Below are 23,662 nucleotides of genomic sequence, written 5' to 3'. Positions count from 1 at the left end.
CCTACCTGGCTGCCCCACCTCTGCTTCCTCAACCAGTTATACCTGCTGGGGGATGAAGAACAGAGTCCAGGGAAATGAGGGAGGGGGAGAATGGGGAAGATATGTTGGGATTGCCCTCCCAGCCCCTAGGAAGTCCAGAGCCAGGGCCTGGATCTGGATTTCTTTATTAACAGACATGAGCACACGCCATTACAGAAGTTTGTGCTTTCCAAAAACAGTTACTAAACGTGAAAAAGGATACCAAGCGACAAGAGGAGGGCAGTTTGGGGGAGGGGGCTGGTTCCTGGGGGGGGGAAGTACCCCAACAGCCCTACTACCTAGGCCCCTCCCATGGCCCAGTTGGGGCCAAGGGGACCATGTGAGCCATATAGAGGCCTCCAGCCCGGGACCTGCCCAGCAGGAGGGCAACATTAGAGAAGGCTGAAAGGCCAGGGCCAGGGGAAGATGGCAGATGGTAGAGACCCCCTCCCATTCACTCAGGAGCCATTACAGGGATAAGTGAACTCTCCTTACTGTCACCCTAACCCGTGTTGGCCTGAGGGCTCCGCCTTGGCCTGACCCCAGCTGGGTTACTCCAGGGGGGAGGGGGAGGGAGGGGTCCCATGGAACCAGAGCCCACAGAGCCATTTATTGCCATGTTTTTAAATTCGTGCAAATTATCCAAGCCCTGGACAGAGAATGCAATGAGTGATATTTTTCAAGAAACAAAACAAAACCAAAACCAAAACTAGGAAAAGGATGTGTATAAGGAGAACCGTTCTCCCTGGAGCTTGAAAGCAACCCCGGAGAGGGCTGGCCAGGCCTGGGGTCTGGGCCTCTGATACAGGCCAAGAGAACTGAAGGGGAGTACAGAGATCTACCTCCTCAGCCCCAAGGGATATGGACAGGGAGGGTGCGGAACAGCAGCTCACTACCAACAGAGAGGAAAACCAGTCAACTGTACACTTTTCCTATCAACTTTTAAAAAAAAGGGAGAAAAGCTATAAAAGTCTGGCCCCCCCATGGGCAGGACAGGGGGATGGGGAGGTGGCCCCGTTCCGGGACAGGGGCCGGGAGTCCATAGTCACCACCAACCAGGTGGAAATGCTGCGGGCGAAGGCGCAATGGGCCAGCTGGCATGGAGCCCAGACAGTGGGCGGCCTTCACATGGTGTCTGCCTGGGGAGACCCAGCCGGAAGGGCTAGACACTGCCTCCAAAGGCCTCCTCTTCCTCAGGCACAGGGTCCGAATCCCAACAGGTAATGTCAATCTCTGGTGGGAAGGTAGAAAGACAGAGTCAGGAGTCAAGCAGTAGGGCTAGCTGGGCCCTCTTCTCACCTACTACCTCTCCATCCTGGCTGTGATCCTTCATAGGATCATAGAGATTGACTCCAAATCCTTCACTTTACAGAGGGAGAGAGTGAGGTCTTGTTCATGGTCACATGGGTAGTACATGGCACATTCGAACCCAGGTCCTTTAGGTTCAGATCCAGCTGCCTTGCTAATGTCAATTCTGTTTGATATTCTAACAATGACACTCCCCTCTTCCCTCCTGCTGCATATACACACTTCCTTGACTTGGTACCCATCTATAGGAGTCTTCTCTCAGGACCTGCAGCTCAGTCCTTGCTAAGGTAGGGACAATCGAGGTGGGGAAGAGAACCTATGGAGATCATTCACAAACTTATCCTTAAATCTATTTTTAAACGAAGAAATAGGAAATGCCCAGGACCCAAGCCTCAGTTTCCTCATATATGAAATCCTATGATCTCTATACAGGTAAACACCTTGAGCATGACCAAAGGCCTGGCCTCCAAGAGCCCAGGAACCGAGCAGTGCTTGCTGCCTAGAAATCCGGAATCCCTGCCCAGCCTTCCATCCCCACCAACGCCTTACCTGGCGGTTTGTTGTAGAATACAGGAGGTGGGGCCTTAGCAGATAGCTCTTCTGATTGGGCAAACTCCTCGTCCTGTGATTGGCTGAAATATCCCTCACTGGCCTGCATTGGGAAAACTCAAGGTCATCTGGCTTGGCAGGCCAGCAGTTTCACCTTTTCCCAAGGTGTATTGCGTAGGCTAGGGGAGGGAGGGTGTGGAGGGAAGGACCTCTTAGCCCTGAGCTTATTACCCCAGCAACCAGAGACAGGTAATCTCTTTGATGCCATCAGTGGTTGCCAGGGAAATGCAGGTGCTTTGCCTGGATCCTGAGCAAAAGGACAAAGAGGCAGCCTGTATGGGAGCCCCCATTTTGGGTCACAGAGTTTGGGTTTCCTCTTACAGTTAACCCAGGCAATTAGATCCTGGACAGGTGAGGGGTCAATGCAAGGTGCTGATACAGCCTTCAAGAGAGGGAAAAAGGCAACTGATTTGGGGGGGGTGCCTCTAAGCAAGAGCCTCAAGGAAGGGAAGAAGAGGAGGAGGGGTGATGAGGTGTGGATAAAGAATTAAGAGAGAAAAGGAGTGGTCAGAAGCACCGACATGGTGGGGGGGGGGCAGGGAAGAAAAGGCTCTGTGAATAGAATTCTGGAGTAGGAAAAAGGAGTCAAGGGGTGGTCTGGCCCTAGGAGGGGATGGCAACTGATATGGGGGGCGGGGCGCGTTGATGAGGCGGGTCCAGTAGGGGAGGTACACTAGGAGGGGGAATTGATAGCTCCCTGGAGCCTCCTCCCACACTAAACCCCACAACAACTGCTTACACCCCGCTTCTTCCTTCTGCCTCCCCCAGGTCAGGTTCAAGAAGGCCTCCCTCTGGTCCCCCACCTGTGTCCCCTCCTTCTGGGTGGTTTCTCCATTGGTTAGCAAGTGGGTTTCCTGCTCTGGCTCCAGCTCCCCCAAGTCCATGGGCAGGGTCTCGGGCACCAGGACATCTTGTTCAGAGCCAGGGTGGGACCCCTCCATCCCGACCATATCAGGGGCTTCACGGTCACCCTCCTCAGGGTCACAGAAGGTGGCTGGAGGCTCAGGCAGCTCGTCGAAGTTCAGGAGGTTGGCACTGTTGTCAGCAGGCAGTATTGGGGGCTCGGGGGCTCCCTCCCCCAGTGGAGGAGGCTCTGGGGGGGCTACCAATTCGGATTCTTCCAGTATGGCCCCAGGTCCCTCCCGGGGTGGAGTTGGAGCCCTCAGATCGGCCTGCAGCTCCCATTCTGCGGGTTCGGGAGGAGCGACCCCATCACTCTGCCACAAGTCGATGAGGCTCCCCTGAGCTGGTGGTTCAGGGGGGCCAGCAGGCTCAGCCAGCTCTGTCTCCTCGGAGCTCTCAGCAGAAGCTACTGGGACTACTGCATCTGTAGCCCCCACCTCCTCTTTGGTCTCCAGAAACACCAAGTCCTCCAGGGGCCCAGCTGTCTCTCCTGGAGGCTCCTTCTCCAACAAGGACTCCACGATGGGCTCTAGGAGAATAAAGGTCAGAAAGGTCATTCTTCCAAGAGGAATTCTGGGGGAGGGGGGAGGGAGAGGCCTTGGCCTCAGCAGCTCTCATCCAACCACCCAGCTCATTCATAGCCAGATGTCATGCAGTGTTAGTAGAAAGGGCATTGGACTGGGGGTCAAAGGGTCTGGGTCTGAATCCGGGTTTGAATCCTGATTTTGCTACTAACAGCCTATGTGAACTTTTAAGCAAGTCTCTGGGCCGCTATTTTCTCACTTCTCTTTATATCCCCAGAGCTTAGCACAGTGCCTGACACACAGTAAGCACCAAATAAGTAAAGATTTATTGGCCTGATTTGACTTGAAGGGGTCCCATCTCAGGTGGCCAGATAACCCAAACAAGGAGATTGGTTGGGGTGTGGAGGGGAAGTGATCTTCCTCTAGTGACCAGCAGAGGCTAAAATTCTCACATAACCTGGCTCCAGAGTCAGAGAACCAGGACTTGAATCCTGCTTCTGACATGACCCGTATGTCCTTGGAAAAGTTACTTACCCTCCCTACCCTTTAGTTGCCCCACGAATAAAAAGAAGAAGGTTAGACTAGGTGACCTCTGAGATACTTTCCAGTTCTAGATCTGTGATACTAAAGGGACTTGGGGGGAGAAAGGGATTATAGTGCCCACCTCCTATACCCTAGCAGCAGGAGAAAGGCAATTTTTCTCAAGCTGAAGAATGACACCAAGGTCATTTCTGGAGGAAGAGAATGTGGCTCCTCAAGGATAAGAGGCAGAGGATTATAGCAGGAAGAACACTGGTCTAGGCTTTGAGATCGCCAGGTGTTAATTCTGACTATGCAGGTTACATCTGGCCCTGGACAAAGCGCATTCTCTGTCTCTTTCTCTATCTCCTCCCTCTCTCCCCCTTTCTCTCTCTTCTTGTGTGTGTGTGTCTGTTTCTCTCTTTTACTCTCTCTTTTTCTTCTCTCTCCCCCCTTTCTCTCTCCTCTCTTGTGTCCATTTCTCTTTTACTCTCCTCTTTCTCTCTCCCTTCTCTCTCCTCTCTTCTCTATGTGTCTGTTTCTTTTACTCTCTCCTCTCTTCTCTATGTATGTGTCCATTTCTCTTTCACTCTCTCCTCTGTCTCCCCCCTCTCTGTTTCTGTTTCTGTCTCTTTTACTCTCTCCTCTCCTTTCTCCTCTCTCTCTCTCTCTCTCTCTCTGTTTCTCTCTCTTTCTGTGTCTGCCTGTGTAAGATGAGGAAACTGCACTGTATGTGATTGCTTATGTCCCTTCCAGTTGTCCCAGAGTTAACATTCTAAGGTTCCTCCACAGCAGGGTTCTTCACCCTTTGTGTCCTGGACCCCTCTGGCCATCTGGAAGCCCATGGACCACTTCTCAGAATGTTTTTAAATGCATAAGATAAAATGTATAAGATTGCAAAAGAAACCAATTAGAGTAAAAATAAAGATGGAACTTGTTCTTCCCATCCAACTGTACAATCCCCTGAGATTTATCCATGGAGTTCTGTAAAGCCCAGGTCTAGAGCTCTGTTGGTTCCCCACCTGGGATACTGTTCTGAGAAGAGAAAGGATTCCCACCTCAGTGGCCTAGAATTTGTTAGGGGGTCCTCACCTGCAGCCTGCAGGACAGAACAGACCTACCATTTCATCTGCCTCAGGTTTAACTATATCACAGTTATCAGGCACCTTCTCCCTCTAAGCTGTTGGACCAGGTATTTATGACTTGGGCCCAGTTAGCCTTTGACAGACATCTTGAAGGTTTTGAGAGAGAGAGAGAGAGAGAGAGAGACAGACAGAGAGACAGAGAGAAAGAGAGAGAGAGAGAAAGAGAGAGAGAGTGTGCGCGTGTGTGTCCGGGGTGGGGGAAGGAGAGGCCTGGTGCCACTGAACACTTTTCTATTCAACCTAAAACCATCTGAGTCACCTCTGGCAAGAGGCTGTGGTTGTGAGGATGTCACCTCATCCAGGGCCCGATCAATCTGGTCTGCCACAGGCGTGGAGGCGGAGCTGGAATCTGAGGGGCTCCGGGCAGCTGCCGCTGCAGCCCTCCTATGGCTGTCCATCTGACTGCCTGTGAGGAAAAACAACGGAGGCTCATCAGGGAGGGGTCCCAGTGGAGCCGGGAGCCGGGGCTAGGGCTGGACAGAGCGGCTCTCCTGGGTGGTCGACTCCGTCTCATCTCCCCCTGGGCAGCAGGTGGGGGGCCTTCTCGCCTCCTGCCCCAGCTGGGGCCTCCTGACTCCTCCCTGGAGACGGGAAGAAACTGGGCTGGGGCGGGGAAGTCTGTCACTTCTCCAGTACCAGGGCAGCCGAGCAGATCCCTGGTGCTCCCAAACCTTTATTCCGAGCACCTAACAAGTGGTACCTGGTGCAGTGTCAGCTCTGCAGGGCCAATGGAAGCTATCCCTGCCCCTGGGGAGGGACAGGCAGTGGTGTCAGTTCTGGGGATAAGCACAGATAGTCACTGATGTGGCCCTGGGGAAAATCGAGCGCAGGGGGTGGGGGCCTAGGCAGGAGAGGGGGGCGCTGGGATGAGGGGCCCTCCTCACCCCCCCACCATGGCGTGGGAGCTGCTACCTACATGGGAAGGAAGAAGAAAGATTTGGGGTGCGGTGACAGGTGATATAGGGGAAGGGAGTCCGAGGAGGGGAAGAGGAAGAGGAGGAAGAGGAAGACGGCCCACTGTCCGGTCCTTTTATGAAAGGACAGTATGGACGACCTGCTAAAAGACAAAGACAGACGAGACAGAAAGAGAGCAAAAGAGAAGAGTCAGTGTTCCCCTGAAGAGGACCCTGCCCCAAGCCTTCCAGGAACCATCAGATGAATTCCACGTTTGGTCCCTGGAGGGGGGGAGACTTGGGCCCAACAAACCCTCGCCTCGGGCAGAGAGCCCAGGTCATTGACACCAGAGCCACAGAGCAATTCCAACCCCCTGTCCCTGACATCCGAAGAGTCGGGGGATCTCGGATCTAGAGCTGGAAAGGGCCTTAGAGGCCACTCAGTCCAACTCCCTCATTTTACAGATGAGGAAACTGAGGCACAGAGAGGTTAAGTGACTTACTCAGCATCACAAGGCTGGGGTGAGCGGGGTAACCGGCATGCAACGCAGCTTAGGCTGGTGGAATTAGTGTCAGGCTAGGGACTTGCAGACCTGTGCAACCTCCTACCCCCAGGACTCACAGGATTCCTCAGCCAGCAAAGGGTCAAGCACCATCGGGGAACCCCAGCCCACCTGATGCCCAAGAAGCCAGGCCACTGAGGGAAGCTTCCAGGTGAGAACTCCAGACAGAAGGACAGAGATTTGTAGTAGAAGGACATTCCCCTCCCCCACACCCCCAGACACATGCCTTTATGCCCACTGCTAGACAAACAGTAGGCAATATGGAAGATGCATGAATGGGACTAACCTTCCCCCCACCCTGCCCCTGGCATCAGAAGGCTGGGGTAAGCAGGGGTAAATGCAGCCCAGGTAGGAAACAGAGCCCCCTTCGTGTTAGGGCAATGCCTTGGCAGCAGTCACACTGCTTTGAGGATTAGGGAATGGCCCTGACAATGTGGCACAGCCTCAAAGCTCAAGGTGCAGGTCCCTGGGCTAGTGTAGCCAGGCCCCCAGCGAGCCTAAGCCCACCTTGTGAGGAAAGCGGAAAGCCAGCAGTCCCACAGGGCAGCACCTCTGGAGAGACAGCCACAGCACACCACGGCCAGCTCATTCCCAAGCCCTGCCAGGCAGGCAACATTGAGGGTGGTGCCAGGGGGCAGCTGGGAGTCAAGGTAGGCACGAAGCCCAAGGCTGCCTGCTTCTGGCAGGCCCGCTTCAGACAACTAGGCCGCCAGAGGGTATAACCCAATGCCACTAGCTAGGGTCTCCCCACCACCCTCGTCTCAGTTGCCCTGGAGGTCAGTGACTCAGCATGGATCTTCCATGATGAGTCTCTGGGCAATGCTAACAACTGGGCCAAGTTCTGAGGGGCATAAGCCCTGGGCAAGACCCGAAACAAGTCTTCTATCTCCCTCCTCCCACATGCACCCCACTCTGTCCTTTCTCTTAGCTTAGGGATGGGCCTTGTTGGGGTTGGGGCAGCCCTGAACACCCCTTCTTAGCTGTTGTCTGAGGAAGGGTTCTCCTAATCCTTTACCACAGCCTGTTCCCTTTGAGCCCCTAGGAGGGAGAGCACCTGTGTGACTACTGTTTTGGTCCAGGTTAGGGGCTCCTGGTGGACTGGTTGTATGTGTGTCCCTCCTTCTCCCCCAGTGACTGGTGCCTCCTCCCCATGGAGGCAGCCCCAGGTGCCCAGATTAAGGAATATTCCCCTATAGGACTCCCCCTTCCCAAGCCCCTGATGGCAGGGGGAGATAGCTTTCCAGGAGCCAGGGTGAGAGGAGCTTCTCCCATCAACCCAGGAGCTAAGCAGAACCCTGGGTCAGAGGGCCCCAGATGCTGAGTGTGAAGATACCTGGCCTGTGGTTGAAGGAGGTGGGCATTTCACAGCCGCTAGCTGAAGCCACTCGCTCTTGCTGCTTGAAGAATTCCCGGGGGTTGTCAGGTCGCTGGGCGATGATGGCAGCTGCCTCCTGCAGCCCCAAGGGAAGCCCAGTCAGGACCAGCATTCCATCCCAGCCCTTCCCCAAGGCCAAGAGATCCATTGACCTCTGGCCCCATCCAGTGGACTCAACTCTCCAGGGGCAAGGGGTATCATAGAATTTAGATCTCAGATGAACTACAGGGGACCCTTCAAAGTAGGACCCTGACCCTCCTACTGCCACAACCTCCAAACAAGATTGCTTCACCTCCACTTCTGATTCTGACTTCTTCATCTGCGCCTCTTCTTCCTCCTCACGATGGTCACCCTGGTAACCAAAGTACAAAGTCCTGGGGCTTCTAGTCTTCCCTGAGCCCCACCCCAAAACAGCTCTAGCCAAGGCAGCCTCAGCCTATTCGAGTACCCCCAAACCAGCCCTTCCACAGCTTCTCCCTTTACATCAGTGACCTACTGTCCTTCCAGCCCCCAGGGGCTTAATGTTTCTGGAATATCTCCCGATGCCTCCTCCCATCCTCTGCCAGCCGAGTGTTGTCCCTATCCCTCCAAAGCATCCTGTCCACTCCATGCTGTCAGCAGCCTGGTTCAGACTCTTATCACTTCACACCTGGCCTAACACAACTGCCTCTCAGACTCCAGTGTGTGCAGAAAGCAAAGGGAGGCAGGAGGGGGAGGGAGAACAAGTTTCCTCAAACACCATAACCATCAGGTCAGTCCCCTTCATACCCTTCATGGCCCATGCAAGAGCTGGCAATCATTCCCTTACTCACTCTCTCTCTCTCTCTCTCTCTCTCCACCCCCCCCCCCCCCGTCTCCTCTCTCTTCTCTCCTTCCTCTTACAATCACTATGCATACCAGTTTTTTCCTATGTGAATCTCATTTTTCCAAATAGAAAGCTGAACTGTGTCTAGAGAAAAGCCCAGTGGCCTTGGAGGCTGAAGACCCACATTCCAACCATGGCTCTGCCCTAGTAGTTCATCCCTAAGTAAGTCACTTGCACTCTCTGTGCCTCTGTGTCCTCATCCTTCACAAGCCCCCAAGCTCGCTGGGATGAAGGGAGGAAGGCCTTTGTACAGCTTAAAGCTTTAGAGAAACAAGAGGTATTATTATACTTCTATGCCCCCACAGGGCCAGGCAAAGAAGCAATCCTGATAAACACCACTGCCTTGACCCTGACAGTGAGGGCCAACTCTGCTGCCTCTCTGCTCCCCGCCGGGCCCTGACAACACCCGGAGCCCACTCTGCCTCCTAGGGAGCCCACTCCACCTCCAGAACTTACAAAGATCGACTGTTCCTTCAATCTCTGTTTGGCTTCCTCGGCTTCCAAAGTCTGCTGTTTTCTCCTGAAAGCACAGCATGGCAAATGACTGAGGGCGCGGGGAGGGAGTGGGGACAGGGCAGGAATGGAACACAGAGACCTTATGCCTAGGAAAAGGAGTTCTTTATTCAATCTGGGCCCAAGACGTCTCCCAGAGATACCCTGGGTTTGTTGGAAGAATAGGACACGGGCAGAGAGGTGGCCCCAGAGTGGGATGGGGGTGGAGGGAGGCAGTTTTGGAGAAGGGAAGGGAAGGGAAGGGGCCACACCTGTGCTCCTCAATCTGCTGCTCCCTCTCCCGGTATCGCTTCTCCCTCTCCTCCTGTTCTAGACGCTCCTGCTCCATCCGCTCCTGCTCAAACCTCAGTCTTTCATCCAGGGCCTTCTTCCTCTCCTCCTCCTTCCTTAGCTCCTCTTCTCTCTGTAGCCACAACCACAGCACACACCCACCCTCGAGCTGCCACACAGTCTCTCACCCCAAGGACCCCCTTGTCCCAGTTAGGGTCCTCCTCCCAAAACTACCCTCCCTTGCATATGTGGAGAACTGCTCTACCCACCCCCCTCAATTGCTCCAGCACAGGTTGCTGGGAGGGCAGGGGCTCCTGGACAATGGGGGAGTGGAGGGGACAGGAAACCCCTGACTCAAGCAGAGGAAGAGGCCTATTGAGGAAAGGGTTGGGGGCTCCTGGCCCTGCCAGGAAAGACACAAGGAATGAGGAAGAAGGGACAAGTCACTGGGCATTGCTTGGGAGTAGGGGCTTTCAAGAGGCTCTCAGGGCCCCTACCTTGGCCTGCTCCCAGAACTGCTCCCGATTAAGTCGTTTCATTTCCACAGCAGCGTCTGTCTTCTGGTAAGTGGTACCCTGGGGGTGGAGAAGGAGGAGATACATAAACAGCTGGACATGGTAGGCAGAGCCTAAGCGAGGCTGGGAGGGGCCAGGGAGGGGCTGGGCAGGAGAGGGCAGCTCACCACAGGCTCAGCGTTCTCATCCTCCCTAAGTCGCAGTCGGTGCAGCACCGGGCTGGACAAGCGAGCCAGGCCATTAGAAAGCCGCTGCCCAATGGCACCAGCATCTATGTCCTCCACGCTGCTGGCGTTAACGATCACATCCACACCCTGTGAATAAGCCAGGTTCACTTCAGAGGGGTCCTGGCACGGGAGTGATGCTGAGGCAGGTACACAACTCCCCCCGCCCCATCCCTCTCATCCCCAAGTCCACACCTGAAAGAACTCTGCCACCTTAGCCACATGGCTGGCACAGGCACACTTGCGGGCATCTGGCACATCCTCACCGACCTATTTGAGAAGAACAGGGGACAATTCAGCAGCAAATCCCCAAACTTAAGCAATAGGTGGGCTTCTGGAAGGGCTCTCACCTACATTCTAGCCTCTCAGTTGGAGATTTATCAGTGAGCTCAAGATTCAGCCTGGGGTCCAAACCCCTGAGTTCTACCCTATTCCCTATCCATCCCAGAAATGCCAAACCTCAAAGCTGAAAAAAGGCCATCTAGTTAAGAGTCAGTAAGCATTTACTAAGAGCCTACTATCTGTCAGGCACCATGCTAAATGGTGGGGGTTCAAAGAAAGGTAAAAGACAGTCCTTACCCTCAAGGAGCTCACAATCTAATGGGGCAAAAAACAAGCAAACAAAAATATACAAAGAAGACATGTACAGGAAAAACAGGAAAAAAAATAACAGAAGAAAGGCACCATCTGTCTCCCTGACTTTATACTCTCTTCATACAAGCTGTCCAGTAAGTGGACAGCCTTCTCCTGAAGACCTCGCCGGGAAATCCATGTTACTTTAGGACAACACTGATTGTCAGAAATGGGCAGCTAGGTGGGACAGTGGATAGAGCACCTGGCCTGGAGTCAAGAAGATCTGAGTTCAAATCCAGCCTCCTCAAGACACCTGCTAGCTGTGTGACCCTGGGCAAGTCACCTAATCCTGTTTGCCTCAGTTTCCTCATTTGTAAAATGAGCCAGAGAAGGAAATGACAAACCACTCCAGTATCTTTGCCAAGAAAGACTCCAAAGAGGGTCACAAACAGTTGGAAATGGCTGGACAAGAATCATTGTTAGGAAGTTTTTCTTTCTATTGAGCAGAAATCTGTCTCTTCAACTTCCTCCTGTGACTCTTGGTTCTGCCCTTTGGGGATGAGCAGAAAAGTCTAATCCTTGCTGGGCCTGGCCTGGGGAAAAAACTAAGGTTCACAGATTTAGAGATGAAGGAGAACCTAAAGGCCAACTGGTCCAACTCCCCATTTTACAGATTAGAAAACTATAAGCCTCCAGAGGTTTAGAGACTTACCTGAGGTCACACAGAGCCAGGTCACAACAGAGCCAAGATTTGAACCTAGGCCCTCCGACTCCGAATCCAGTATTCTTAAAATTGTCCTAAGCTGCTTCTTGGAGGAAGGGATAGTCTCCCCCCACTTCCAAATACTTGTAGCCAGCTATTTTTAAGACTCTTCTACTCCAGACTAAATATCCCCATATCACGGCACAATTTGCAATCCCCACACCAAATGGATCACCTTCTTCTGGATGCTCTCCAAAAATGTGATATCCGAAATGCAATAACAGATGCGTTCTGAACATCATGCATAATCTCTCAATGCATTGTTGGACTGTGGACTTATGTTGAGCTTGTGATCCACTAAAACCTTCAGATCTTTTTTGGATAAACTACTATCCAGCCCCAATTTGAACAGGTGAAATTGATTAAAAACAAGTGTATAACTTTCCGGAGTCCAAATCCTTAAGACAGCACTATAAGAATGGAAGTCTGATTAGGCTCCTGGGGCGGAAAATGGTATTTACTAAAGGGAATGATAGTATCTCGGTTAGTATGATTTTCTACCTTCTGTCCGTGGGGTAAAGTAAAGGCAATACTGTATCTAACAGCATTAACTCACACAAGATGAGGCCTTTTACCTAAGTCTCCTAGAGAGGAGCTACATTCTGGGGTTTTGAGAGGGAACTCTGGGTTGGTGCAAAATAAGTCAAGGAGATAAGATCTGATTATTTCCAAAGCATCTTGTGTATTATCTTATTTGTACCTATCAGTTTATTTGTTGTCATCCCCCATTAGGCTGTGAGCTTCATGAGCTTAACAAAGTACCCAGAATATAGAAAACGCTTAACAAATGTTTATTGGTGGCATAGTGGATAGAGCGCCGGGTCTGGAAACAGGAAGACTCCTCCTCCTGCATTCAAATCTGGCCTCAGACATTTACTAGCTGTGTGACCTTGGGCAAGTTGCTTAATCCCAATTGCCTCAGTTTCTTCATCTGTAAAATAAGCTGGAAAATGGAAATAGCAAAGCGCTCCAGCATCTTTGCCAAGAAAACCCCAAATAGGGTCACAGAGAGTCGAACATGAATAAAAAAGACTGAGCAACAACAAAATTGACCAAGTGACTGCCTGAGAAGCCCTCTCCCTCCTCCTTCCCTTTAAATTGAATCCAGTTCACGCAAGCCCAGAGTTTGGGATATTAGGCCACCAGTGACATGCACTTTGGACTAGATTGTATGTGAGAGTCTTCCAAATCTGAAATTCTGCCACTCTACCCTTATCCCTAATTAAATTTCATCTATTCAATGGAGCCTGATGTGGACTCTTACCATTGAGTACTTCAGCTATATTTTTCTATCCTATTTGACATCTAGCTACCCAGCTAATCATCCTGGCTTTGTGCCATCAGTGAATTTGATAAGCATTCTATTTATGCCTTTGGCCAAGTATCAGTTGGTTGGTCAACGCAGATCAGCTTGCTGAGTTTAAGGGCTGGTAAATCTTTGTTTGGAACTTTGTGTCTCATCAACTGGGGAAGAACTGACTGCCTCAGACTTCTTCAGGTTGGAGCCAACCCTCTATGCTAGAGCTAGAAAAAAGAGCCTTCACTGAAGACTTGGCCTTTTTTGTTCTTTTCTTCCTTTTTTCACTTTTCAAGGGGTCAGAGCAACAGAACTAAAAGAGGCTCAGAGTCCCAGGAATAGATGGGATTTAGGGGTCCTTCCAGGTCTAGATTTATGGTCTAGTGATTTCTATGCAAGGCTAAGGGCTTTATGGAATCCCTCCCATCCCCAAAGCTGGTAATTGTTGTACGTTTGAAACCAGAGTTGGGGCCTGAGAAGGTACCTAGACCCCAAGTTCTGCAATCTACCCTTTTAGGGGGAGTTTCTGGACAGCTCAAGCCTCGGGATTGTCTTCCAACAATCCAGACTTGGAGTGTTCGGGGTGACCCAGGCTTCTGCATGGACAAATGATGCTCCTGAGAGCACCAGCCTCTTGGATAAACCAGAGTTTCACCTTCTGTTGAAAGAAGGGGGAATTGATGGGTGCTACTAGTCTCTTGAGGAAAATGGGGTCATATGCCTCAGCAAGGAAGGAACACCATGATACAGAGGAGCAAAATACCTAGATTTTGACTTCTGCCATCCCTGTGAATTATTCAGACAGTGCAGATCCAGTGGGAAAGGAGTTTAGGAGTACCAAGTTCATATTTTTTCAGGGGAGTCTGGTAAACCACTAAGAGTCTAAGGGGACTTAGAGCCTTGGAGGTTAATGGGACTCACCAAAGGAGGAAAATTGTTTAGGGGCTACTGTGAGTCTTCTATATGCTTTCTACATTTTCCAAGGCATGCTGTAAAGGCTATTTTGTATCTGAAGTGTATTGCTGTCTTGAGTGCTTGTGTAAGAACTGGAATGTCTTCTACATACAGCTGTGGAGATCTAGACATGAACTATATTTGACCTATATCCTGAGATTTCACAGAATAAACTGGATGGAGGGGTGGTAATTTGAACTAAAGGGTAAGGGGCTGTCCTCAAGGTTTACTGTGGTCAGGGTAAAACCCAGAGCTTGGGGTGCTGGGTTATTCATGGGTTATGCATTAATTGATAAAAGCCTTTACCTTCCCAGGTACCCTAGAGCAATTTCCTGGTCTGGTCTCATCCCTTCCCTACCCCAGGAGAATAGGAACACAGAGTTTGACTAGATTATCTACAAAGTCCTTTCCAGCTCTAAATCCTAAAATCCTATGACCTAGTCTATCCAACTTCATTTTCCAGATGATGATGAAGACCCAGACTGGTGACATGGCTAGCTGAAGACACACAAGTAGCACAGGCCAAATTCAGAGCCAGGGCTAAAAACCCAGTAGTGTCTTCCCATTTATCCCATCCCCTTGGCCCAACACATACCCAGTTGATGAGAACATATTTGGGGAGTGCAGCCTGGGAGTCCTTGACACTGCAAAAACCGTACATCACCTTCTGGTTCTCAAAATGGCCAGAGAGCTCCTGTAGGCCACCGCCTGAGGCAAGCAGAGGACATAGGGGTGGCGGGTCAGGTTGACCATTTGCAAACAAATTCCCAACTCTTCCCTGAAAGAGAAGTCTTGGGTGCTGAGAAAAACAGTCCAGGAGGACAGCAGGTCCTCTTCAAGACCACTGGATTCCTGGGTCCCATCCGACCTGTTATCCTCCTAGAGTCTATCATCAGATTACTTTGGTTCCTACCCCTACTCCACCCCCAACTCTCTTCAACCCCTCTGCCTGATTTAGGAGGCCCCAGCTCATGATTATTACTTCCCTGGGGGAAAACCAAGAAAAAATCCAGAATTAAGGGGAAGGAGAATAAAACTGCCAAGAGAAAGCTGAAAGGGGGAAGGGGTGTGGAGAAGCCTGGAATGAGGAATGGTGAGAATTCTTACCTCCTGACGCTGCTAACTTGAGGTCATCGGAATCGTCCTCATATGTGTAAAGAGCCCTGGGGAGTGGTGGGGGGAAAATGAGGAAAGGCTCAATGACTCTGCAGGCTGGAGCGCCCCTCCCCTCCACGCCCACCCCTGTTCTCCAGGCCTAGGAGAAAATGGAGAGGAGGAGGCAGCGACTCCTGGGAGGAGGGAGGCTAATGGGAAAGCGCTGGCAAGCATGGAGCCTAGCCCAAGACAGTCGGGAACCTCCTTGGGGCGGGGTCTCAGCAGAGCTCGTGTGGGGACCAGAGTAATCTCTGAGAATGAGCCAGCAGGATGTGGGGGGGGGGGGGGGAAGCAGAGAAAGGCGCTGGGGGGGGGGGGGGAGGGCGCGCGACGGGGCCAATGCACTGGGCGTTACCATGGTAACCTGCAGCCAGGGCCATTTCCTCGGAGGGAGGGAGGGAAGGAGCGGGGGAGGCAGGAAGCGCTGGCCTCTGAGTGCTCCCACTCCTCTCCATTCTCTGTCTGGGTCGGCTGACCCTTGCCTCCGCACGAAAACGCTTCTCTGGCCCCAGATCTCGGGTCCAGCCTGGAGGGGGAAGCTTGCGGGGCTGGAGCAGAGGCATCAACGCCTGAGGGGTGGGGGCTGAGCTTCGAGGCCAGGGGCCAGGCCTTAACCGACCAGGCCAGGTTGGGGCATAACGGTTGGGGTTTGAGGATAGGTGCCCTAGTCAATGAGCCGCTGGGGTGTGCGACGGGCGCTTCCATGGAGACGGTTCCTTGGATACCGTTCCTTGGATACGGTTCCCCTCGTTCCCCATTGGCTGGCTGGCTCGGAACGTACCTGGCCCGTGCTGTGGTACCCGCGCCCCGCGTGCGCGCCCCACCCCCACCGAGGCGGGGGGGGGGGTTGGGCAGAGAGGTGGAAACGCACTTCCCCACTTCCCCCTTCCCCCCATATGGCAAACCCCCAGACATCGGGCTCGGGCCCAGCTCCTCAGCCCAGGCTGAGCTGAAGCTCACACACAAAGGGCCTGGAAGTGGGCGGCCCCTTACCCAGGGACCCCAAAGCCCCCTTCCTTCTGCCGTGGCTCAGAGAGATTGAATGGAAGCGCCCTTCCTCACCGCACCCCATAGTCCCCTTCTGGTCCCAAGACCCCTTTTCCAACTCAATCTTTCTCCCAGACAGTCAACTGGGCCCTACTCCCTCCTAGACTCAGCCTTCCTCCCAAGCCCCCTCCTCAGCTGCACCCTTCCCCGACTCTCAGTAGGGAATAGTACTCCTACCCTGACTTCTGCCCCTTCTTCCCCCCACCCCTCCTCTCTATTCGTTATCCCTAATCTGCACCCTTCTATCTATACTCAAACTGAGGGCTCACCCCTTAGGCATACCCAGCCTTCCTCCCCAGAAGGGCTACTTCCCCTTCTGCAGTGAGCCTTAGAGGGAGCTGTAGAACTAAACCAGATCCCTATCTTCAGAACCCCTCTTCCATATCTACCCACCCTCTACACTGGGGCAAAAATGAGCCTGTCTGGTCCAGTTGTCCATTTCTGTTTTCGAGCTGGAGAATTCCTCTCTTCTCCCCATCTCCTCCCCTAGAAATTTTCTCAGCAAACCTGACCCCACCGCAGCCTTTCCAGTTTCTTGGCCTCTCTTTAGCCAGCAGCCTCACTGGTTTATTATCAGTCTTGGCCTGTCTGACACAGTTCTCATCTCTCCAACCTTTTCAGATCCTGGACTGGACAGTCAGGAGGTTTAGCCTTTAGTTTTGAGACTGCCATTCACTTTGTGTTTGATCCTGAACAAGCCCATTTCCCTTATTTCTTTTGCATAAGATCAGGGTTTTGGCTTCCACGATTAACATTCGGTGGTTTCCTTTTGCAGATGAAGAAGCTGAGGCAGGAGAGATACTAAGGACTCCTCCCTAGTCTACAGTGAGGGAGTGGTGAAAAAGCTGGCCTCTGGGATTTCCACCGTCCAGCCCCCACCCCACCCCCACCCCTGGCTTTTACTCAGACTGATAATGAGTCACCACATTTTCCTCTTCAGGCCAGTTCCCCTGGCCTCAGGGCTTAGCTAGTACCTCCCAACTGAAGCTGAGGCTCCAAAAGCCTCCAGGTCCACCTAGCCTCAATACCCTCACACCCCCAGGGGCTAGCCATAGGCAAGTGAGACATGGACATGGAAAAGTTGCTGGGAAACAAAGGCCAATCCTTTCCCATACTTAGAGGAGTCTAGGGAAGCCAGAGGTGCTATCTATCATACCAGTCCGACAGCCCACCACCCTAGCCTCTTCTTTTTCCACTGAGGGAGCTTGGTTACTTCACCTATCTATCTCTCAAATGGGAATAATCCCTGAACCACCTACCTCACAGGGAAAGCACTTTTAAGCCACTGTAGAGATGTGAGTTAATATTACTAATTTCTCTGAGCCTCATTTTCCTCATCTGTAAGATGGAAATAATACCCACACAATCTACTTCTTAGGATGGGTGTTGAACGAGCTCTTTATAAACCCTAAGGTGTTGTCTTTACTACTTGGAGTCCTTGGAATTTTAATCCAGGCTCTGCTTCCCAGTGTGACCTTGGCCAAGTCATTTGCCCACAGTGAGGGAAGGGGACTTCTCTGTAAAATAATTCAATTAGATAATCTCCAAGGTCTCTAAATCTCTGATCTTATCAAAATTGCGGTTTCCCAGATGGCCTGGATCTGTGTGCCCCCGGGGGCTGCTGAGAGGATGGAGGCAAAGAATGGAGGAGAAAGTTCCATTAGAGCTAGATGAGGGAGACCAGTAATTGACAAATCCAACCCTTCCCTCCCTTCCTTCCTTTACAAAGCCCATTTCCTGTGACATCAGGATCCCGAGGGCTTCTCCCCTCCTGGGTAGGCCTACCCCACCCCCAGACCCTCAAGAAAGGAATTGTGTGGGGCTGGGAAGCTCCTGGCAGCTACCAGATCAGCTGCAGCTGTTGTATCTCTTTGAAAGCCCACCTGTGGCCCAGGCCAGAAGAAGGGGGCCCCAGACAGCTGCTGCCCCCTTCCAGCCCCAGCCGGGCCCCTTTGAAAGCCATCCTGCCACCCACTCCTTAGTCCTCCATCCTGAAAACAGAATCTTAGAACTGGCAAAGGTCCTCTAAACCTGCCTCCACCTTCTTACTTTCCAGAAGAGAAAATTAAGACCTACAGTGGGGAACTGACTTGTATAAAGACACATAGTGAGGCAACAGCAGGAAAAAAATTTCCAGTGCTCTGCCAGGGGGCAGAATTGGGTTGGTATTTAAATTCCCAGGCTCCTGAAATATTTTGCAAAAGGACTTTCCTTCATAATGCCTTCAAAAAATCCATTGGGGCATTGGAGTCAGAGGCTCTGAGTTCAAATCCTGACTGCCAGTTACTATCTGGGTGACTGGGCAAATCACTTAACCTCTCTGAGCCTCTGTTTCCTCATCTGTAAAATAAGGGGATTGGGCTGGATGGCTTCTAAATTCCTTCCAACTTGAAGTCCATTATCCTATGATCTCCCTGGCAGGGCTAGAGTAGTAGCTACCTACACCTAACCTGGCAGTCAGCAATGAACCCCGACCCAGCTGAGTCATCTGGGAACCTCGTGTGCTCTTCAATCCGCTTTGTTCCTTAGCTCCCATTCCAGACTGCCCGGGCAGTGACATGGTGGAAAGCAGGGCATCTCCAGATCTCTGGCCTGCTCTAGGATCAGCTCTGTTGGTCTCAGAGAGAGCCAAGCCCTCAAAACGTCTTCACTGTGCTGGCCTCTTTGAAGTAACCCCAGGGCTGATTTGAGGGTTCAATCACTGAGCCCCAGTCCCAGCCCTGGGGACCCAGCCCTGGCAGAGAACTTTCAGCCCTGACATACCTAAGTGCCACCCAGCCTCTGCAACTTCTCTCATCTTTGCATTCTAGGCCCTTCAAAGTTAGCATTCTGAACCCCTAGGGGAGACAGAACCAAGAGCTTTCCATTCCATTGCCTCTCCACCTCACCCTCTATTCAAACAAAACTAAAGCTGGAGAAAGAAGTCAGGACTCCACGACAGCCCAATATACTATCCACAGGTCTGCCCAAAGCCAGACTGTCCTTCCTTAAAACCCCTCCCAAGGACTCTGGGGCCCCTCCCCAATTCACTCACAGCCTGGGAAACAAGCTTCCAGGTTTCATAGACTCTGAAAAGAACCTTGATATCCCACCTAAAGAAACTGAGGTCCAGAGAGAAGAAATTACTTTCCCAAAGTGACCCCAGAGCTGGCCTTTGAACCCAAGTCTTCTGATTTCTATTACAGGTCTCCTTCACTATATCTCCCTCAGTCTTACCATCCTGAAGTCAAGTGGATCTCCCCTCAACCCCCCTCCTAATCCAGATGGGTTGTGACGCACAGGCTGTTGATGAATAAGTTGATCTGGCTACATGGACTGGGCTCCGTAGGCTGTCCATGGAGGCGGAAGGCCCAGTGCCTGGGAATCCAGTGCCTCTAATGATCAAGGGCCTGTGGGTAGGACTACACCCCAAAATACTGAGTTCAGAGGATGTTTTGTGGTGGCCTCAGTGCCAAGATTCTGGGGGTGGAACCCCGTGTCACCAAAGGGAGCCCAAGAGGGAAAGCTAGTTGTAGCAGGGCATTTTACTCAGTTTGTGAGGCAGGGCAGTGACCGAATTGATTTTTCCTGAAGTGGGAGAACAATCAGTCAAGAAGCATTTATTACATGCCTACTATGTGCCAGTGAGCACTTTCTCCAAAGGACAAGTGTGGGCAGGGATGGGCCCAGAGGCCAAAGAGAATGAACCTGAACAGGCCAGAGTCTGCAATACAAAGGTCTCACATCATGGCCATGCTGAAATCCTTCACCTTCCTTCAGGCACAGGCAGGTTGGGGATGGGGGGAAGGGAGGGGGCAGGAGACAGGTTAAGAACCAGATTTAAAATGGCATTAGCAGGGTTGTAATCCTGACCCTCCCATTTGCAACCTATGGGACCTTGATTAGGCTAGCTACTTCTCCTCTCCCAGCCTCAGTTTCCACATCTGTCAATAAGAAGCTCTCTTTCAGCTCTGAATCCATCCCCCACCAGTGTGTCCTGCTTCTCTAAGATCCTAAACAGCCCAACACAGAGTGGTTCTGGGCAGACTCCAGGGAGGGCTCCAGCCTTGTCATCCTGACTTGGCCTAGCTCACCCCACCAGCCCCCGCTATTGGCAGCGCAGCTCTGCTGAGAGTTGTCCCTGCTCCCTACCCAAGGGAGGCTGGGGTAAGACAGGTGACTGACCCACTCCCCACAGCTTGTCCGGTTTGTGCCCTCTTTATCATCAATAGCCCCAGCCCCTGCACTTGGGTCAGGGCAAGGAGAAGCTGTCTCCTACCAACTGGTCCCTGGGCAGCTAATTTTAGTAACTCCAATTTCCCTCCGGCCCTGGCCTCAGGCCAGTGGTGCAATGCTGGTGTGGCAGGAACCAGTATGTGCATGATCCCCCCTCCCCCCAAATCCCCCAGGCCTAAACTTCCCATCAGCCTCATCCTACCCAGAGCCAGACCTCATCTCAAGCCCTGAATTCTCCCCCAGTCTCATTGTCAGAAGGTAAAGCCTAGGTCTTATCTTTTAAACAAAGAATACTTTGTCTTTGGGGGAGGAGGGAACAGTAACCCCCCCCCACCCAGGTAGTGGAAAAGGACCAAATGGGGAGGGGGATAACACCATAGGAAGACCTCATGCTTAGGACGATGTCTTAGGTAATAGCTATATACATGGGGCTTGGGTCAGGACTGTGCCCCCGCACCACCCCCACCGGAGCTTCAGGGCACTGACAAAAGGGTACTCCCACCCAGTGATGTCCAGGTTTGTGCCCACCCCAACCCCAATCCAGAAAATGAAGGGAAGAAGTATGATTCAAAGCCTTGGAGTCTCTCCTCAGCTAGAGGGTCCAGGGCAGGGACAGAACCTTCAGCCAGACCACAGCAGGTGGCAGCAGCCTCTCCCTGGGGCTGTGTTGAGACCAACAGCTGGGGCTGGAACTCCAGCAGCTGGAGCCATTTTGAGGGGCCCGCCCAGCCCCTCAAGGCCTCTTGTCCCACCCCTCTCCACAAATCCCCCTGATTTGTAGCCACCTCCCAGAGAACCAGCCAGCTAGTTCACTGCCCCTCCCCTACACAAAGGCAGAGTTAACTCATTGGGGTCCCTTCCAGACTCAGCGCTACCTCATTGCCCCCATATATACCCATCGCTAGCCCCCTGAGCCAACCGTCCAGACTCAGAGCTAGCTCACTGCCCACCCAGAAACAGGGCTAGCTCATGGGGGTCACCCCAGGGTCAAGGCTAGCTTCCCCCCCAATTCAGAGTTAACTCTGATCTCTCACACACACCCCAGAATCAATCCCCCCCCCACCTAGATTCACAGCTACCTTGGTCCCCTTACAGAGCTCAGAGTTAACTCACCGCCCCTAGTGCATTAGGGGTAATTCCCCAAACTCAATACTAGCTCAATAGGGTTCGTCCTCCAGATTTAGGGCTGACTTGATTCCCCCAGACTCAAGACTAACTCGAAGGTATAAATGGGACCCCTCAAGACCCAAGCTCCCAGTAGTTAACGGCTGTTTTGCCTTTCTCTCTTGCTCAGGACAAAGGGCATACATGTGGGGCTAGGATTTAGATACTCTGGCCTGCCCTATTATATCTTATGGACTCCCGGAGTGGGACTGAGCCCACTGTATAAAGCCTAGTGGGGAATTCTGTCTCCCAGGGGCCCCACCCCCTCCCAGTCTCAGGAATTGCACTGGCTAGAGGCTGGTTTGTCCTCTATCCAAGTCAGCAAACGTATTAAAAACACACAGTAACATACCTAGGCTATTGTGGGGTTGCTCCCTGTACCCAGGGTTCTTCTATAACCCACCCCACAGTTCTGGTTTTCTAGTTTCTTCACACTCATCCTCCCAGGCTCCCGGGCTATCACCATATTAACCCTAGCACCGGGACTGAGAACTGGTCCTCTTTTAGAGAGAATAGGAAACTGAGCCATACCACCACCCCGACTCAGGGCAAGCTTATTGGGGTTCACTCCTCCAGACTCAGAAATCCAAACCCTCCTTGCCCCTCCCCTTCATCCCTAGGTCCGGTCCCACATGGCCTCTTAAGATCCACAAGAATTGGGGAAGGGGAAAGGAAGGTCTGAGGAGAAAGAGGAAGCCACGGAAGCAAAAAAGAATGAGATGGAATCAAGCAGAGAAGGTGGGGAGGGGCTCATATACTGGGCGTCGAAATGGAATCTCCTGGCTGGGATGGGGATGGGGGTAATGGGGTGGTATCAGGAATATCCTCCAAAGATTCTCTTCCAGCTCTTGGACCCCTAGAGACATTCCTGAAGCTAGATCCATGCCTCCAATATTGCTGCCCCAGGCTGGACTCCCCCGACCCATTTCCCCAAGAAGAAAAGGGCCGGTGCGCGTGTAGAGGCACCCCCGGGGGGGCGGGGCTCTCGAAAAGGGTTCCCCCAGCACCTAGTCTCCAGATAGCAGCCCCAGACCTTCCCCTCCCCCTCCCCTCCTGACACATCCCCTCGATCCCTCCTCCTCCCCACCGCGCCCTCCTTCTCCTCCTCCTCCCTCCCTCTTTCCCTCCTTCCTTTGTGCTGCCGGCTAGGGCCGGGCCGGGCCAGGGCCCTCTTTCAGCCGGGCAGTAGCGTCTCGGAGCCCAGGCCCGAGATACCACTCCCCCACCCACCCATCCAACCCCAGCCGACTGGACTGGAAGGTGCCCTTGGCTGGCCCAGGAGCGCGCACACACACACCTGCCCCGAGCTAGTCGACGGGCGGGGACACAGGGCCCGGGAGTCACCAAGGGAGAGGGTCCCCAGGAGCTCTCTAGAGCCTGCGGGGTTGCACATCTGGATCTAATCTCCAATCCCCCAACCGAGTTTTCCTAGCCCTCCCCCCACCTAGGGCTCAACTCCGACCAATGAGCCCCCCATTCACACACACCCCAACTCCGAGCTCCTGGCCCCGCCCCACCGGGCCTGGCCCGGCCCCACCCGGAGCATCCCTCCGGAGGAACCCCCTTCCCTCCCCGGCCGGATCGCACAAAGGCGGCCCCCTCCCCCCCTCGGGCCCGGGCTAGTTCTGCCCAATGCACCATTTTCCGGGGCCCTCCAGGGGATCCCCCGAAGCCCCAGCCCAGGCTCCGGCACCCACCCAAACCCCCTCCCCGCCCCGACTGGACGGGAACACAAAGAGGCAGCTCCCTTCCCCGAGCCCAGGCTGGCTAGGGACAAAGGGTCTGGGGCTGGGGGCCCCGGGGGGGGGGCCAGGCCGGGCCGCCGCTCACCAGTCGGCAGGGCAGTCCTCCTGGATCACCTCCTGGTACGCCGCCAGCAGCGCCAGGCGGTGGCCGCTGAAGCTGACACTGGCCATGGTGCAGCCGGCGGGCCGGGGGCTGCAGAGGAGCCGGGGCCGGAGCCGAGAAAGCGGCAAGGGATCGAGCCGCTGCTTCTGCCTCTGCCTCGGAGAGAGACACTGCAGCGCAGCACAGCCCAGCACAGCACAGCCGGGGGAGGGGAGGGGAAGGGAGGGGAGGGGAGGGGAGAGTAGGGGAGGGGAGGGGAGAGATGGAGGGAGGGAGGGAAGGGGAGGGAGAGAAAGCTGGGCAGGGAGGGGAGGGGGAGGGGGGAAGGAGAGGCAGGAGGGTGGGGGGCGCGATGCTCCGCCCGGCCCCAACTCCGCTCGGTCCTAGCGCCAGGCTCTACCT

General features: G+C 53.3%; 1 protein-coding gene across 2 annotated transcripts; it reads right to left on the bottom strand.

The window, feature by feature from the left end:
- Nucleotides 1-147: 147 nt before the first annotated feature.
- On the bottom strand, nt 148-23,662 carry DBN1 (drebrin 1). Of its 2 annotated transcripts, none has more exons than XM_036752883.1 (14): nt 23,243-23,662; nt 14,939-14,994; nt 14,427-14,539; nt 10,440-10,514; nt 10,188-10,334; nt 10,003-10,080; nt 9,487-9,638; nt 9,179-9,242; nt 8,150-8,209; nt 7,816-7,933; nt 5,286-5,432; nt 2,739-3,367; nt 1,876-1,978; nt 148-1,251 (listed from the first exon to the last, which is right to left on the bottom strand). In XM_036752883.1, the coding sequence occupies exons 1-14, from the start codon at nt 23,326-23,328 to the stop codon at nt 1,181-1,183; spliced, it is 1,899 nt and encodes a 632-aa protein (XP_036608778.1). In that variant the 5' UTR covers nt 23,329-23,662; the 3' UTR covers nt 148-1,180. The 2 variants fall into 2 exon arrangements, with proteins under 2 accessions (XP_036608778.1, XP_036608779.1); XM_036752884.1 differs by lacking the exon at nt 23,243-23,662 and adding an exon at nt 15,342-15,685.

The sequence above is a fragment of the Trichosurus vulpecula genome, chromosome 3, assembly GCF_011100635.1.
Source record: "Trichosurus vulpecula isolate mTriVul1 chromosome 3, mTriVul1.pri, whole genome shotgun sequence".
Lineage (NCBI taxonomy): Eukaryota > Metazoa > Chordata > Mammalia > Diprotodontia > Phalangeridae > Trichosurus > Trichosurus vulpecula.
This window is presented reverse-complemented; position numbering and strand designations above follow the sequence as displayed.